This window comes from Eschrichtius robustus, chromosome 2 (genome assembly GCF_028021215.1).
Source record: "Eschrichtius robustus isolate mEscRob2 chromosome 2, mEscRob2.pri, whole genome shotgun sequence".
Lineage (NCBI taxonomy): Eukaryota > Metazoa > Chordata > Mammalia > Artiodactyla > Eschrichtiidae > Eschrichtius > Eschrichtius robustus.
Window position 1 is genome coordinate 124,199,932 of NC_090825.1, and position 16,884 is coordinate 124,216,815.

A 16,884-nucleotide genomic window follows, 5' to 3' on the forward strand; every position below is an offset into this window, starting at 1 on the left:
AAACATAACAAGAATAACACTAGTAATCCTGAAGACAAAAAAGTTCCAGAACTGTTTTTGAAATTACCTGTAAACTGTAACAAAATTCCAGTAATTTAAATAGCACAGATTTGAAATCGACATTACATAGACAATAATTTATAAGTGAAAAGAGTCTTCAAATTTCCTTCTGGCAATCTAAAGGCCTTGTATATTCATGGTACAGGGTTACACAGGGCAAGCTTGTAATTTAATGCCTCTTTTGGGAATAATTAGAAAATGGAGAACTGGAGTCTAAGAAGAAAACGATGGAAGCTAAACAACGTGATAATATAGAAGGAGAGGTTTTACAATGCAATGTGGGGAGACAAAAGGGAAGCTAGAACAAAGAACAGTTGAACTTGGAAATCATATCTTCCTCTCTCTAAACAGTGGTTCTCAACTGGGGGTGATTTTGCACCCCAGATGACATCTGGCAACGTCTGGACATTTAAAAAAGTTAGTTAGTTAATTTATTTTAAAGTGTAATATTCAGTGGTTTTAGTATATTCACAAAGTTGTGCAACCATCACCACTATCTAATTTCTGGACAGTTTTGAATCACGTGCGATCACTGGTCACAACTGGGGGGAGGGGTGCAACTAGCACCTAAGGGGTAGAGGCCAAGTATGCCGCTAAACATCCTGCAGTACACAGATCAGTCTCCACCCCCCCATAAAGAATCATCAGGCCCAAAATGTCAGTAGTGCAGAGACTGAGAAATCCTGCTTTAAAGGAAAGAGGGTGAGGTTTGTGCAGGAGAGGAGGGTGTGTTCTGTCAGAAGGACCATGAAATTATGTGACAATGAATGTGTGTGACAGTGAATGATAAATGTGTGTGATGTGTGTGCTTGTATTTCCATAGTGCTGCGTATGCTCCAAAGCTACACAGTGAAAGAATAAATTTGCTAGCTCTTTCTACCTTGAGTGTGCAAGAACTTCCTTCATATGTCTGCTGGATGCGGAGGCACGCACTACACCAATAAAATCATGAGATTACTATGGCGTCTATTCAGCCACCAAGCCTGTGCTTGTTGGGCACCTTCGTACATGTTCAGGACTGTGCTGGATGTGATGGAGAATACCGGCAAGGCGTCAATTAGTTCCTGATCTCAAAGAACTATCACATCCAGGTGGGGAGAAAAAATGTAAAACACAGGGAAAAACAGATTAAGCAGAAAAAGTAAACAATGGCGAAACTATGCACAACTTCATCGCCAATCTCTAACACCCCGTACAGCGTTTAGCACAAAGAAGCTGCGTATACATATTTATTAAATGAGTTAGGTAGGCTACATTGGGTGCTGCGGGCTTTATGTCTTTTTCCTTCCCATCTGCTTGCCAGCCTGCCATCCAGTCTAACAGTAAACTCTATGGAGTCCAAAATAGATCCCTTTTCTACCACTTTTTGTCTCTACTGCTACTAAGTATACCAAGTCCCCCATCATGACCATGTGAGAGCTTACTGCCGGCTCTTCCTGCTTCTAATCTTGTGCATCCTACATCCACCTATAGCAGCCAGTGTGAACTCTTAGAATGTGAAATGATCACGGCAGTCCTTGAGTTTTAAGGGGGCGAGGAAGAGGGAGAGGGAGGGTTAGCCAAGTTGCTCTCAGAATAAAACCCAAACTCCTTCAAGGCCCAGCATGATCTAGGCCTGTCTTAGCTCTCCAGATTCATCTCATAACAACCTTCTCTTAGCTCCATGTGCTCCTGCCATACTGGCCTTCTCTCTGCTCCTTAAATATTCCAAACATTCCCATGATAGAGACTTAGCCCCTGCTGACCCTAACTTCTGGGACACCTTGCCAAAATCTTTGTGTGGCTGATTTCTTGGGACTTCGACATTTTCAGAGAGGCCTGCTCTGATCAGCCAGTTTAGAGAGGCTAATCCGACTCCCAAACTCACTCTCATTCTCTCCCTCTCCCTCCCTCCCTCCCTCCCTCTCTCTCTCTCTCTCTCTCTCTCACACACACACACACACACACACACACATCTTCAGAGCACTTATTGCCACTCTCTGAAATTGCCTTGGCTATTGCTCATTTGCACTGTCGCTTTTTCCTTCTTCATCTGTAGGATACATGAGAACAATGACCTTTATGTCTTTGTCCACCATCACATTCCCAGCACCCAGCACAAGCAGGCCCTCGATAAATGGTTCTGAATGACTGTATAAAAAGGGTATGGAATGTCGATTTTTTCAGTAGTATGTAGTTCATTGTCTTCATCAGGGAGAGTGTTCTGAGGAGGTGGATCTAAACTGGGACTGGAAAAATGAGAAGATTTGGATAAGTGCAGCAGACTCTGAAGGACATTCTGGGGTGAGCAGTCAGGAAAACAAAGGCTTGGAGGTGGGAAATCATGGCCTAAGGGGTACAGGAAGAGTTCTGCGTGAACAGAGAGGAAGGTAAGCTATGAAGACTGTCTCAAATCTGGGTTTTAGGGGAGGAGTGGCCAGCTACTGAAGGACCTGGAGATAGCAAGACTAGACTCAACTGGAAATTGGGATCATGGAGGCTTTTGAGGAAGAATATAACATCAGAAAAGGTGAGAAGGACAAGGAAGACCCCAGGGTTTTCAGCTTGAGTGCCTTGAGATATGATAGTTCTACTAACCAAGACAGGCAGATGGGGAGAGAAGGGAGAAGTAAGGATAGGAATGTGTGTTTAGGTATGTTTCACATGAGTTCACTCTAAAACATTCAAACAGAAATGTCTAATAAGTGGTTAGTGATATGCTCTAGAATTTAGACTGCATTATAAACTTATATATGACAAATCCTGGCCAATGCCTTCTGGAATAATTCTCTCAAATCAAAGCTACTGATTGAAAGGAAAGAAAAGTAAGAAATAACTGGAGAGGCATATTCTAACGAACATCTGTTTGGGAGACAGAAAATGTCAATAAAACTCTCTGAGGCTTAGAAATATAATGTATTTAACAGTTCAGACTGGGTAACTTAAAACAAAACAGACAGAACCATCTCTTTTGGGAGTGAAGTACCTTAGCTGACTGAAGAGACACAGAAGCATTGACAAGGCTTTAATCTTAAAAAAATTTAGATAACTGTTTGTCCATCTTAAAAATGAACACTTCTGTGGTTCCATGACACACCTCCTTCTTTGCTGAAATTAATTAAATGCTATTGCAGCCTAAGAAATTTATGCAGAGGACATGTTCATTCCCTTACAGAAGGAAAGAATGCCTGCATTAATGCAATGATACCGTACAGTCTATTATTGAAAGCTTTAAAACTCTCTTCAGAGTCAAAATCCTAACCTTTATGATGGAATCTCAAGAACCAGTGAAACAAACATGCATGTGTTTATCATCTCTAGGACAAAATGGCTTCAGAGTTCCCTGTTAACTTGGGTCATTTGTTAGCCTGTAAAGATCCACAAAAAATAACCCCTGTTCCTTTTCTACTCACCTTGATCTCTAATGACCATATGATTCTTACTTCTTGTATAGCCCATCTGGATTTTGTACCAGTTGCTTATTACAGCTTATGAGTACCGAATACCCTAGCCTGGAACTTTCAATTCTGGAATTATTACAGAATCTGCTTTTTGACCAGGACCCTAGTCTTTGCCTGTCAATCTATGACATGAACAAATAGTTGGAATTAAGAATTTTGGCTATAAGTTAATATTAGGTGTTTATTTTGAGCCTTGCTGGTCTAGATAAATCATATAAATTATAGATGACTCAAGCTGTAGCAGACAGTATAGTGCAATGTTTATGTGCACTGGCCTTGGAGTCAGGCCGATCTGGGTTGTAATTCTGGCTCTGTTGCTTACTATCTGTCATCTTGGGCAAATCACCTAAGCACTCTTTTCTTCAGTTATCACGATCTCTTAAGCTGGGATAATAAGAATACTTACAGTAGTGGGCTATTGCAAAGATTAAATGAAATGATGGAAGTAGAGCCCTTAGTTTAGTTCCTGACCTATAGCAAATGCCAATAAGTAAGAGGCAGCTTCCATGCTTTGTTGCTGTTGCTGTTTATTCTGGGAATAAAGAGAAAGGTCCTTGTTCCCTTTTACCCTCTTTGGATTATTTGATCAGGCTAGGTTATGGCCTGGGATGAGTAACAGCAGGAAAGCATTATCTGTGTCCTGGAGTGAGTTCCAGAGAGTCCCTTCCCAGCATAAGGGACATAATCAGGCTCCATGAGATTCAAGGGGTATTTCATGACAAAGTAGTTGCAAAAATAGTAGCATGACACAGTGCTTCTGAAGTGCCAATTTTCTTCAGACTAATCCATTATAAAACCATCGTCCTATTTCTGAGTGTAGGTGGAAAACAATAGTTATTTATTTTACTCTTTGACAATAGCTTCTAGCTCCCAGGCTTCTCCATACTCATACTCAACACTATGTACTAAGCACTTGGTCCCATTTTCTTAGTACCACCCAACACAGATGTAGTGACTACATCCTCACCTGATGGGCTTGCTGTAAGAGCTCCATTCTCTCCTGAAGAATCTGACAGTCGTACTCTCTGCTCTTCCTCAGCATCTGCCGCCGTAACTTTTCCACTGCTGTCCTCAGCTCCTCTTGCTGTTTCTCAGTTAATAATTCACCAAACTTGATAACAGTTTCTTGCTGCAGAGCATTGTACAAAGTCGCTTCTAGTTCCTGGATTCTCTGGCAAATAGAATTAGAAAACCTTGGAATTTAGCATCTTAAGTGTGGTGCGTGAATGTACACATGTGTGTACATGTGGAGGGATGTATTATTTTAGTCTCACAGGATCCTAGCAACAAAATAAATTTCAAAGCTTATCCAGCTTAGGGACTATCCTGACGGTACAGTGGTTAAGAATCTGTCTGTCAGTGCAGGGGACACGGGTTTTAGCCCTGGTCTGGGAAGATCCCACATGCCGCGGAGCAACTAAGCCCGTGCGCCACAGCTACTGAGCCTGCGCTCTAGAGTCTGCGCACCACAACTATTGAAGCCCACACTCCTAGAGCCTGTGCTCCGCAACAAAAGAAACCACTGCAATGAGAAGCCCACACACTGGGACTTCCCTGGCGGTGCAGTGGTTAAGAATCTGCCTGCCAGTGCAGGGGACACGGGTTCAAGCCCTGGTCCGGGAAGGTCCCACATGCAGTGGGGCAACTAAGCCCACGCGCCACAACTACTGAGCCTGCGCTCTAGAGCCCACGAGCCACAACTACTGAGCCCGTGTGTCACAACTACTGAAGCCCGCTTGCCTAGAGCCCGTGCTCCGCAACAAGAGAAACTACCGCAATGAGAAGCCCCCGCACCGCAACGAAGAGTAGCCCCCCACTCGCCACAACTAGAGAAAGCCCGCGTGCAGCAATGAAGACCCAACTCAGCCAAAAATAAATAATTAAAAAAAAAAAAAGCTTCTCCAGCTTAAATATCCTTTTGATGATCCCCTTTATAAGATGCCATAAGGATCATCTAGCCAATACGTGAACTTCTCTGATGATGGAGAATTTGTTCTTTTTCTTGGGATCCTGTCCATTTCACATACTTTTCATTTTTAGGAAGTCTTTACTTTGTTATAATAACTGTATATCCTTCTATTCTCAAATGTAGCTGAAAATAAGTTTGTTCTCTCTTTCATTTGACAGATATTTAAAGACATCTATCGTGGTGGCCATATTTTTAGAAATAAGCATTGAAAAGTGGTCCAAGTTGGAATAAAATAATTGAAATTGGAGATATTTCACACACACAATGCCACCTCTCTTCCACATGACACACCTCTGAAGATGGCTTTAGAGTCTACATTTTTTTCTTAAAATAAAAATTGGGAAATATAGCCTAGAGTCTTTGGAATTGGTCTGTTTTTTAATACTCTGAGATTTATAGTTGCTCTAGCTATAAAATGCTTCCTTGAGGCTTTTCTTTTTTAGATGAAGAGTCTACTCTTTCTTATATCCCAGTTTTCTTTTCTTTCACATGCTTCAGATACAGTTACCAAAATCTATCATCTTATCCCCTGTGACTCTGACATAGGTGAAAGGACACGCCCTGGTGAGGGATGTTCTCCAAGCTCCTGTCCTGGACTAAGCAGGTCTCATCTTTTAAAAGTTAAATATATTAACAATTATCTGAATGAGTCTTCAGTCCTGGGACACACACACATGCAGTTTAATCTTATTGTGTGTAGGTAGAGAAGGCAAGGCTAAAAGGATACGAAGGGAGGGAAAAATTACCTCCTTCTTCATTCTCTAATCAGCGGCCAATATTCATCGTCTCCTTTCCCCATCAGTCAGTGCTCAGAATCTCTTATTCATCTTGGGTGGGGAGTACTAATTCATCTTTATTATAAGCAGGGGCTAAGTGCTTCACTCTTTTCCCAAAAGTGACTCAGGCTGCTTCCAGGAAAGCATTATAAAAATCTCTACTAGCAACTCCTCGAAATGTTCCTCTTTTTCTCTTGAGTCATTACAGTGTATTATGGTGGGGGGCAGGGTGGTGTCCACACGGAGAGAAGAAGTGCAAGCTGTAGTCCAATATGAGGAATGATGCTTTATGAATTTGGTACAGGGGAGTGGATCAAATTTGCTCCTCAGTCAGTACAATCTTCTGGAGGAGAGAAAAAGGCACAGCCCATTTCCCCATATATTCTTTTTTTTTTTTCATTTTTGAATTTTATTTTATTTATTTTTTTATACAGCAGGTTCTTATTAGTTATCCATTTTATACATACCCATATATTCTTACTGTGGCTGGATGACGGTAGTTAAGGCCACAATGTCTGGAGTCAGATCTAAACACTACCTACTTGTGTACCAAGCTGGGCCAAGTTCTTTCTCTCTCTAAGCCTTCATTTTCTCGTATGTAATATATAAATAATAATATTCCCTATACCTCTTAGGGTTGTTGTCAGAAATAAATGAATTAAAAATATGTATCACATTAAATACATCATTATTCTATCCCTAGATTAGGCTCCCCAACAATCAGATTTGATTTAATAAAATTTCTCTTTAATCTACACTGCCATCCAATCTGTTGTTCATTTAAATATTATTTAACAACACAATTCAATTTTTAAAAAAATGAAGTATAATGAAATATTTATTAACTATTATAAGAGTATTGTAACAGCAAAGAACTAGAGATATATTTGTTCTAAAATGAGAACTGGAAACCTCTGAATAAATGAGCTGCACATTGTGGTCTATTCAAATACATGACATGACCAATTACACAGGATGCTTTACCCCAGAGCATATAATCGTAAACACTCGGAGTGTCTCCAATGCTTGTTGTACCTACCATATATGCTTGGTCGAGAGCTTGTTTCCTGTAGTCTAGTTCTTCTTCCAGATAGCCTTTGATTTTGCAGAATTGTTCCTAGAAAAAAGGGCCACATTAATACACAGAGTCAGCTTAGTTAATGAGAAAGTGAGATATAAATTGTATTGATTAGTGTTTTCTCTAATTCCATTGTAAGACAAATCACTAGTATTTGTAGGGTCACAGATTTTGTCTTTTAGGGAAATAGTTCAACTTTTATAGTTTCACACAGGGAATGTACAAATCAATGGAAAGAAGCAAAAAATATATAACAAACAATCCACATGGAACGTCTTAAAGGATTTTTATACCAATTTAAGAGTATGTCATTAAGGATAGATTTTTGTTTGTTTGTTTATTGGTTTGTTTTTTGGCCTCACTGCACAGCATGTGGGATCTTAGTTCCCCAACCAGGGATCGAACACATGCCCCCTGCAGTGGAAGCATGGAGTCTTAACCACTGGACCGCCAGGGAAGTCCCTAAGGTAAGGGTAGATTTTTGACAAGATAAATGCTATAGATGCTAACTAATAAGTATATCTGTGTAAATATACTGGGATAGTATATTTTTGTAAGAATTTTATGAAATGTAATAGAGCAAAGTTGTATAATAAAAAACAATTTATTCAAACTCATCTATGTATCATTAGCAAACACAAAGATAATTTAGAGAGTGGGCGCAAAGTTAACCACACATATTGCTCCATCCACATACCAACTAACTGACCAATTTATCCATCTACCTGTCTCGCTAAGACTTATGAAGGGGTGGTGGAGGCAGGGGGTTGGGGGCGGGCATCTGCTTTAAGAAGAGTCATAGGGGACTTCCCTGGTGGTCCAGTGGTTAGGACTCTGTGCTCTCACTGCAGGGGGCATGGGTTTGATCCCTGGTCAGGGAACTTGGACCCTGGTGTGGCCAAAATAAATAAATAAAAAGAGTCATGGGAAGGGGTAAATGGGAGTTGTTGTTTCATGGGTATAGAGTTTTAGGTTTGCAAAATGAAAAAGTTCTGGAGATGTGTTGCACAGCAAGGTAAATGTACTTGACACTACCGAACAGTACACAAAAAAAATTGTTAGGATGGCAAATTGCATGCTGTATGTTTTTTACCACAATTTAAAATAAATTTTATTTTAAAAAGAAAGAAAAAAAAAAAAGACTGTGGAGGCAATTCCACCCACAGTGCCACTTAATGAGTGAGTGTCTGCTCTTGCTGCAAAGCCAGAGTGAGCTGGGAAACGTAAATCTGATGCTCCCTTGCTTGTCCTCAGTTTCTGTGTGTTTCTCATATTGCGAGCATCTTGCCATTTGCATCAAAAAATGTATCTTTGTATAGAACATAGCTCCAAGCACAAGTCAATTCTTTCTCTGTATGCTTAACAAGGAACAAGGACCTCTTATAACACTGAAGGTAAACTTGATTGCATCAGCTTTTGAGAGAGGATATGTCTGCATGCGATTTCTTTTTTTTAAATTTATTTGTTTATTTATTTATTTATTTTTGGCTGTGTTGGGTCTTCGTTGCTGCGCGCGGGCTTTCTCTAGTTGCGGCGAGCGGGGGCTACTCTTCGCTGTGGTGCGCGGGCTTCTCATTGCGGTGGCTTCTCCTGTTGCGGAGCACGGGCTCTAGGCACGCGGGCTTCAGTAGTTGTGGCTTGTAGGTTCTAGAGCACAGGCTCAGGAGTTGTGGCGCATGGGCTTAGTTGCTCCGCGGCATGTGGGATCTTCCCGGACCAGGGCTCGAACCCGTGTCCCCTGCATTGGCAGGCGGATTCTTAACCACTGCGCCACCAGGGAAGCCCCTGCATGCGATTTTGCTAGTGACTTTCCTAATTACCTTTGAGCTCCAGTGCCTAGAACGGTGTCTGTAACAAGCTAATTGCTTAATTAATATTTGTGCATTTAAAGAGTTCAAGGGTATTTTGAATATAAACAGTTCTTGTTATATGTTTTGATTTTACAGCCTAACCTGTTGGTAAAATGTTAAGTCCTGTGTAAAATATGAGCAAATGATTTGTAAGCTGTCACATGCTATATAAATTCAACTTGTTGTCCTTACTATAGGATTCCCTAACCTGATAGGAATCACTACCTGATTTTTAGTAATAATGATAACAGTAATGACAGTACTGTTATAAAAGTCTATGTATTGCTGTAAGTTAAAAATGACCAATTCCCAGGCTTGGGGATTTAAAAAAAAAAAGCTAATAGTGGCAAACTACACGCAACATAAAATTTATAATCGTAACCATTTTTAAGTAGTGTTAGGTATATTCACAGATAAGAAAGTTTCACAGAAAAAAGTTTCACAGAAACTTTCTTATCTTCAGTAGTGTTAAGTATATTCACAGTGTTATGAGACCAATCTCCAGAACTCTTTTCATCTTGCAAAACTGAAACTCTGTACCTATTAAACAATAACTCCCCATTTCCTCCTCTTAGCTCCTGACAACCATCATTTTGCTTTCTGTTTCTATGAATATGACTACTGTAGGTACCCTATATTAGCAGAATCACACAGTATTTGTCTTTTCGTGACTGGCTTATTTCATTTAGCATAATGTCCTCAAAGTTCATCCATGTCATAGCATGTGTCATAATGTCCTTACTCTTTAAAGGCTGAATAATATTCCATAGATGGATATACCACATTTTGCTTATCCATTGACAGACACTTGGGTTGCTTCCATGTTTAAGCTATAGAGAATAATGCTGCTTTGAACACAGGTGTACAAATATCTCTTCAAGAGCCCGCTTTCAGTTATTTTGGGTGTACTCCCAGAAGTGGTGTTGCTGTATCATATGGTAATTCTATTTTGAGTTTTTTGAGCAGCCACTAACCATACGGTTTTCCATAGCAGCTGCACCATTTTACATTCCCACTAACATTGCACAGGGTTCCACTTTCTCCACATCTTCATCATCACTTGTTATTTTCTGTTTTTTGTTGGGGTTTTTTTGATAGTAGCCATCTTAATGGGAGTGAGGTGGCTTGGGGATTTTTAATACCAAAGTTACACCCATCATTTCTCTAAATTTGGTGGAAAAATTATTTAGCCTAAGAAAGAAAACACCTAACTGGATTTTCTTCAGCATTAGTTCTGGAAATACTACAAAATTACAACATGATATTTCTGGAGGCTATAACTTGAAATTGTGGGGTACTTCTGGGCATTCTGTTTCACAGTCTATACACAAAATAATGGCAAGGCTACAAACTTCCATCTGTGCCAGGTAAAACTGCTAGAAAACAGTTGTTTTCCATTTGTCTTCTCAACTTTTCTTTTGTTTTCTGACATCTCATTTTTACTCACCATGTCACTTTCCAATTCCATCATTTTCTGGTGCAGGGCAGCCTCTGCTCCCTCAATTTGCTGGATCCACTAAGGGGTAAACCAGACACAAGTGTTTGACATGATTGCTTGACATGGTGTAAATGGTGCTGCCTCCTGAGCTGCTTAGTCTCTTCCCCTTATATCTCAGGAAGCAGACTAAGATTTGGAGTGAAAACTTGGTACATTTTATCTCTTAGCTCAGAAACAAGTTTATAAATTTCCACTCATTCATTCATTCTTCATTCAGCGAAAGGCTTCATTGATATCTACCATGTGTGAGGCAATGTGCTAGGTACTAGGGCTGTGATGGTGAATAAGACCAACACGTGTTTTGCCCTCATTGGAGGACACCATGGGAGGCTTTCTTGGAAATGACAATTGCACTGGGTGTAAGGAATGAGTCAGAGATGACTAAGCAAAGGTGAGGGGCAAGTTCCAAGCAGAAGGTATGTCTAATTCTCCATGATTGGAGGGAGCATGATGAAAGAAAGAAGGCCAGGTGAGACTGGAGAAATGGCATTTTTTTCAGTATAAGACACTGATTACAGCTAAATGTTGAGGAATCATTTTTGTTGAGTGGAGACAAATTTTAAATCACACAGAAACTTATCTTTCCTAACACTTAGAATATATCATTCTGATAGATGGTGTTGATATTAGCACAGATGAATACCCTGAATGAATTTAGACTTTGAATAATATAGTGTGAGCCTACTACATATATGGTTTCAGAGAATAAATTGTTATAATGGGTCTCCATCAAGTTAACCATCAGCTTATCCCTCAGGGAGGCAACTGGGCAAATAATTAAGTGTGTGGGTCCTAGAAGCCAACTACCTTGGGTCTAATCCCAATCCTAGCTTTTCATGGCTATGTGGCCTTGAAATGTTACCTGGTCTCTCTAAGCCTCAACTTTCTTATCTGTGAAATGGGATTAATAATAATGTGAAGATTAAAGGATGTAATTAACCTAAGGACCTACTGACAGTGTACTGCACATACTAGGTAACCAATACATTCTAGTTTTTGGTTAACATTCATATTTGTACTTCCACACTGTTAGAAATTTGCCTCACTACCAACTATTTCTTCTTAGTTTGTTTGTGATAAATTATGTGGTGTACTGAGCATTTTTCTATATACTAAAGCCTTGGTATTCACAAGGGGCCACCATATCCAACAGCCCCTTGGCTGTAAGGAACATGGGGAAAGAAAAAAGGCCGTGGAGACTGGAGAGGTGCTAATCTCTCAGCTCTTGTACATACACGTGGCTTCCCTCATGAAACAAATTTCAGTCCAAAGTCATGGGTTTCTTGTAAACAGCCTCATATTGCAATTGTGTACCACCAAGCTTTATTAAAATGCTTCCTCTTGCTTGCTGCCCATTTACCATTGAGAAACAAATTCTCTTGTGTACCATTTTTTTTTAAAAATATTTATTTATTTGGGTGCGCTGGGTCTTAGTTGCAGCAGGCGGGCTTCTTACTTGTGGCTCGTGGGCTCCTTAGTTGCAGCATGCGTGTGGGATCTAGTTCCCTGACCAGGGATCGAACCCTGGCCCCCTGCATTGGGAATGCGGAGTCTTAACCACTGTGCCAGCAGGGAAATCCCACACTATGTTTTTAAGAGACCCGTGAAGTGAAGTAGTCCGGTCATGGGCTTTAGCTATAGATTTGTATGTTGGCTCCCGACCCTGACTACATGGATGATGCAGGGTGAGGAATGAAGAGCCCAGGCCACAGTTTTCTCACAGATAAAATGAAAATAGTGGATGAATATAGGGTGGTTGTGAGGAGCAATGAGATGAAGCACAGACAGTATTTAGCATAGTCCCTGGCCCATAACATGTCCTCACATAAGGTCACTGCTCTTATTATTTTTAATACGAAGTCACAATAGGATTTCCTTGTTGGAAATTTGTCTAGGCTCAACCTCTGGCTAAAGGTCACACTCTCAGATGGTAGAGAGATAATTCAAATGCGTGGACTCAGGAAGTTCAAGGTGATATTTACAATTACTTGGAGGTAGAAATGTTTATCTGTGAATCCCAAACATGGCGGGGGGGTTACTTTAGCTTATGAATTGCAAAGATTTGCACAAAAGGCAATTGCACAGACCATGAGCGTTTTAAGGACAAGCTTGTGTCTTATTCAGTTGGTTCCTCACTTTCAATCACAGTGCTAAGCGCGTAGGCATCACCCCTTGATTGTTTAATCCAAACCCCTCACACCTGTTTTGCAAAGGAGGTAGGTGGAGACACGAACTAATACGTCAAAGCTTTACTAGAACAGCTCCTACGTGCTATACGGTACTTTCTGCTTTTAGTAGGAAGCTTGAGGGAAAGTTTGCAATAAAAAATCACAGCCCTTCATGACTCCAACTGGATGAGATGCTCTGGTGTGAAAAACTAGGAAAACAAAGAGTGAAAAACAGATTCCAGAGTTGCCCTCGTGGAGTGTAGAGTCTAGTAAACTACAGAAAAAAAAAAAAAAAGCGTGGTTGTATTACAGTTGCTAAAAGCCATGGTAGCAGAAGCACAGGTCACTCTGGGAACACAGAGCGAGAAGACCTAACTGGGCTTGGGTGAATAGGAAGGCTTCCCCATTATGGGAGGGTCTAATGATTAAGATTTAGCCAGACAAAGGTAGAAAAGGAAGAAAAGAAAATCTAGACAAAAGGAACAGTGTAAAGGACCAAGGGATGAAAATATGTAGAGGTAGATAGAGACAGAGACAGAGATAGAGAGAGCGAGAGGAGAGAGAAGAGAGGAGAGAGGAGACTGGAGCCCCAAAAGGATTTGTGCATGGCTGGACCTTGGTTGGTGACCAAGGAAGGAAGTGGGGTGCTGCAGAAATAGGTAAGGGCCAGCTCCCAAGGGGCCGTCTTGCCAAATTCTGGATTCTAGACCTATGTTAGGGACAATGTGGTGCTATTAATTTGATCGCAAGAGGAAAGGGAAAGTGATAAGGTCTGTTATTAAATTGTGAATGGAGGAAGTTTTTAAAAGAGCAAATCCCAGATATTTCACATGAAATACTTCAGTATGTGTCCCTAACACTTAAGGTCTTTGAAAAAAAAACATAACCACAAGGCCATTTCCACACTTTGCAAAATTAACATTAATTCCTTTTGTCATCTGATACCTGGTCCATATTAAAATTTCCCCAGTTGTCAGCAAAATGTCCTTTGTTTCACACTTGGTTTGCTTGAATCAGGATGCAAAAAAGGACCATTTCAATATTTCTTAAGTAAGTTTTTATTTTATAGCAATTCTTCCCTCTCCCTCTGCCATTTTTTTTAAATGTCATTGTTTTGTTTGAGTAACTTAACTGGGTCATTTGACCAGTAGAATTCCCTCATTTCAGACCGGAGCAAGGTGAATGCTTGCTCATGGTTTCATTTAATTTACAACATGCTTTTTTATGCATTTAGAAATTAAGAAAGCATCTCAAGGAACTTATAGTACATAAGTTCTTACTTTATCCAGCCATGTACACATGACTGTCAACTATGTGCCGATTCTCAAGGTGCCCTGAATACGGCCAGTTACCAGGTTTCTTCACTTGGCTCATTCCTTTTTTCCCTCTCTTGCATTTACCAGGTTTAGCCACAAGGGGGTGAGAGAACGCTCAGTGTTGCTCTTCTGACAGTCCCCAGGTTGGGCTTTCTAAATGAAGGTGCAGGAAGCCACCACCAAGTTACAGAATCAGTTGGAATAACTGGTATGTACACACCCAAGGAAAAGCCCACAGAAAGAGCCATGCTCCAATTTACCACTTAACAAAACCCTTCTTTATTGGTTTCCCTGCTTGGTAAGGATGGCTTAAGTAATGCAATCCAGGTTTTGCATTTTTACAGAATTATATTTTTAAGAGACTTCAAAGCAAGAATTATCCACCCACTCTAAATCAGTGTGTAGACTCTTCTTTTGTGTGTTCTCATTCTACCTGGGTTATATCACCCTGAAGAATAAAATATTTATTAGGTATTCAATAATGCAAAATCATGTGCAGAGATTGTCCTTCAACCCCAAGTGTTAAGCCAGACACTGAGATGATTTGAATGTTAGTATGATTTATTACCTTTTCTGCCAGGGACAGCACAGTGCTGGCCTGAATTATAGCCACTTGCTCTTCATTTCTTAAATTCTGTGGCGGGGGTTGGAGAGGTGGGGAGAAAGAAAATAAGCTGAAAACACTTTTTGACATTTACACTATCAGAAGATACTGCCTAACTTGCCTGCCACATACGCATGCATGGAACATTCACAAACGGCCTATTCTATTCAGTAATAATTCTTAACAAAGAGTTCATTCAAAACCTGTAAAAAGTACCTTAAATGTGATGTTTTTATATCTCTAGTGCTGACTGGATTTTATGTTTCACTGTAAGCATACTGCATTAATAGTCATAAGAAAAGCAGAAACCAAAATGAAATAAAGATGGTGGGAAGCAGCCACACAGCACAGGGAGATCAGCTCGGTGCTTTGTGACCACCTAGAGGGGTGGGATAGGGAGGGTGGGAGGGAGACGCAAGAGGGAGGAGATATGGGGATATATGTATACGTATAGCTGATTCACTCTGTTATACAGCAGAAACTAACACAACGTTGTAAAGCAATTATACTCCAATAAAGATATTTAAAAAATGAAATAAAGAGTAATCTCTTCAGAGCAGTTTGATGTGATTTAATTGATTTTGTTCTCTCCTTTGGTAATTTTTCAAGGGAAAAAAATAGTGTGCCTACTTCAACCTACATACATCATTCATCTAGTATCTCAGTGAATGGTCCTCCCACTGAATTAATATGCCTTGACCCTGTCTGGAAGGTGTTTTTAGAAAGAAAAGGGATTATAGCTTCCTAGTGCATTTTTATGGGGCTGCCACCAACCCTACTATTTAGCAGCATTTGCAACTGCATGACTGATTAATTTCACCCCCATATGCCTCCCAGCAACAGTCAGAAGGTAATTAGCTTTAATCACCGCAGACTCCCTTGGCATTCAAACCTGAAACCTGCGCATGAAAAGCACCTTACCAGTTCCCACTTCTGCCACTACCTTCCAGAGACCCTTACAATCCCTTAGCTGAGTGGTTTGATAGATTTGTTGATACTTTTCCAGAAGCCGCATGCTTAAGTGAACCTGCTGTCTCACTTGCTATTATTTTTTTGTTTTTTTCTATTTATTTATTTAATTGAAGTATAGTTGATTTACAATGTTGTGTTAGTTTCAGGTGTACAGCACAGTGATTTAGTTACACACATATATATATGTGTATAACTACATTTTCAGATTCTTTTCCCTTATAGGTTATTACAAAATACTGAGTATAGTTCCCTTCACTGGCTACTATTTTACACGTGATGCATTGGCAAGTATTTCTTGCTTCTCTTTAGGCAAATTCATATCTTTACTGCACTTAATCAATTCATTACTTACCCCGTTATCACCCAAGATATCAAGCTGCTTTATGAGATCAGGGATGTTCACATCCTGCAAAATCAAGGAGATTCATTCAAGTCGTGGCTTACCATTCTACCAGTGCCTGCCTGAACCTTGAGTTAGAGAGGACATTTTGAGACCTGCTCTTCCTGGGTTTGTTTTCAATCAGGCACAGCTGTTTTTACATTTCCACTTTGCTTTCTATAAGCTGTGTGAACCTGGGAAAACTACTCAACAGTGCATTTTCAATTTCGCCAACTGCAAAATAAATACTTCCTTCATAGGCTGATTTGAGGATAAAGAGATTGTACGTGAAAGCGTCTAGGATGTACTAAGGACTCGGGATTTGCTCAGTAACTTTTTTTCTTATGATTGTAGAAAATTGTTTCAACTGTGGTAGATTTCAAGCATTAAGAAAAGTAACAGGAAAGAAATTTAAATAACCAACCAATTTCATTCTAATTAATGGAATTCTGACCTGGTTGAGATTTTGACTGCCACATAGAAAACTACAGAGCAGTTCTATTTTTTAGGTGTTTAGCATTAATTCCATCCTATGGAAAACAGCTGATTTTTATTATAGTCCCTGAGTCAATTTGAAGCAGCTGAACTCCATTTAAAAGAGTTCCCTTGTATATAAACTACATGCAATCATTAGGTTGTTTGTGATTTATCTAAAAACAAAACATCTAAGGAAAAGACAAAGTAAAGTGCTTCTCATTGAATTAGAGTTGAATCAAAAAATTGCTTTGGTTTACAAATTTTCACGCAGCCCAGGAAGGCCAGAAGTTTAAACAA

The 16,884-nt window shown here is 40.0% G+C and overlaps 1 protein-coding gene across 3 annotated transcripts in view; it reads right to left on the reverse strand.

Moving 5' to 3' along the window:
- The window catches only part of JAKMIP2 (janus kinase and microtubule interacting protein 2), a 190,937-nt gene that overhangs the window by 15,499 nt on the left and 158,554 nt on the right, over positions 1–16,884 (reverse strand). For all 3 annotated transcript variants that reach the window (XM_068534537.1, XM_068534536.1, XM_068534534.1), the window contains 5 exons: positions 16,084–16,137; positions 14,724–14,789; positions 10,621–10,689; positions 7,285–7,362; positions 4,468–4,671 (listed from right to left, as the gene is read on the reverse strand). In XM_068534537.1, coding sequence (XP_068390638.1) covers positions 4,468–4,671; positions 7,285–7,362; positions 10,621–10,689; positions 14,724–14,789; positions 16,084–16,137 — 471 coding nt within the window. The remainder of the gene's footprint in view (positions 1–4,467; positions 4,672–7,284; positions 7,363–10,620; positions 10,690–14,723; positions 14,790–16,083; positions 16,138–16,884) is intronic.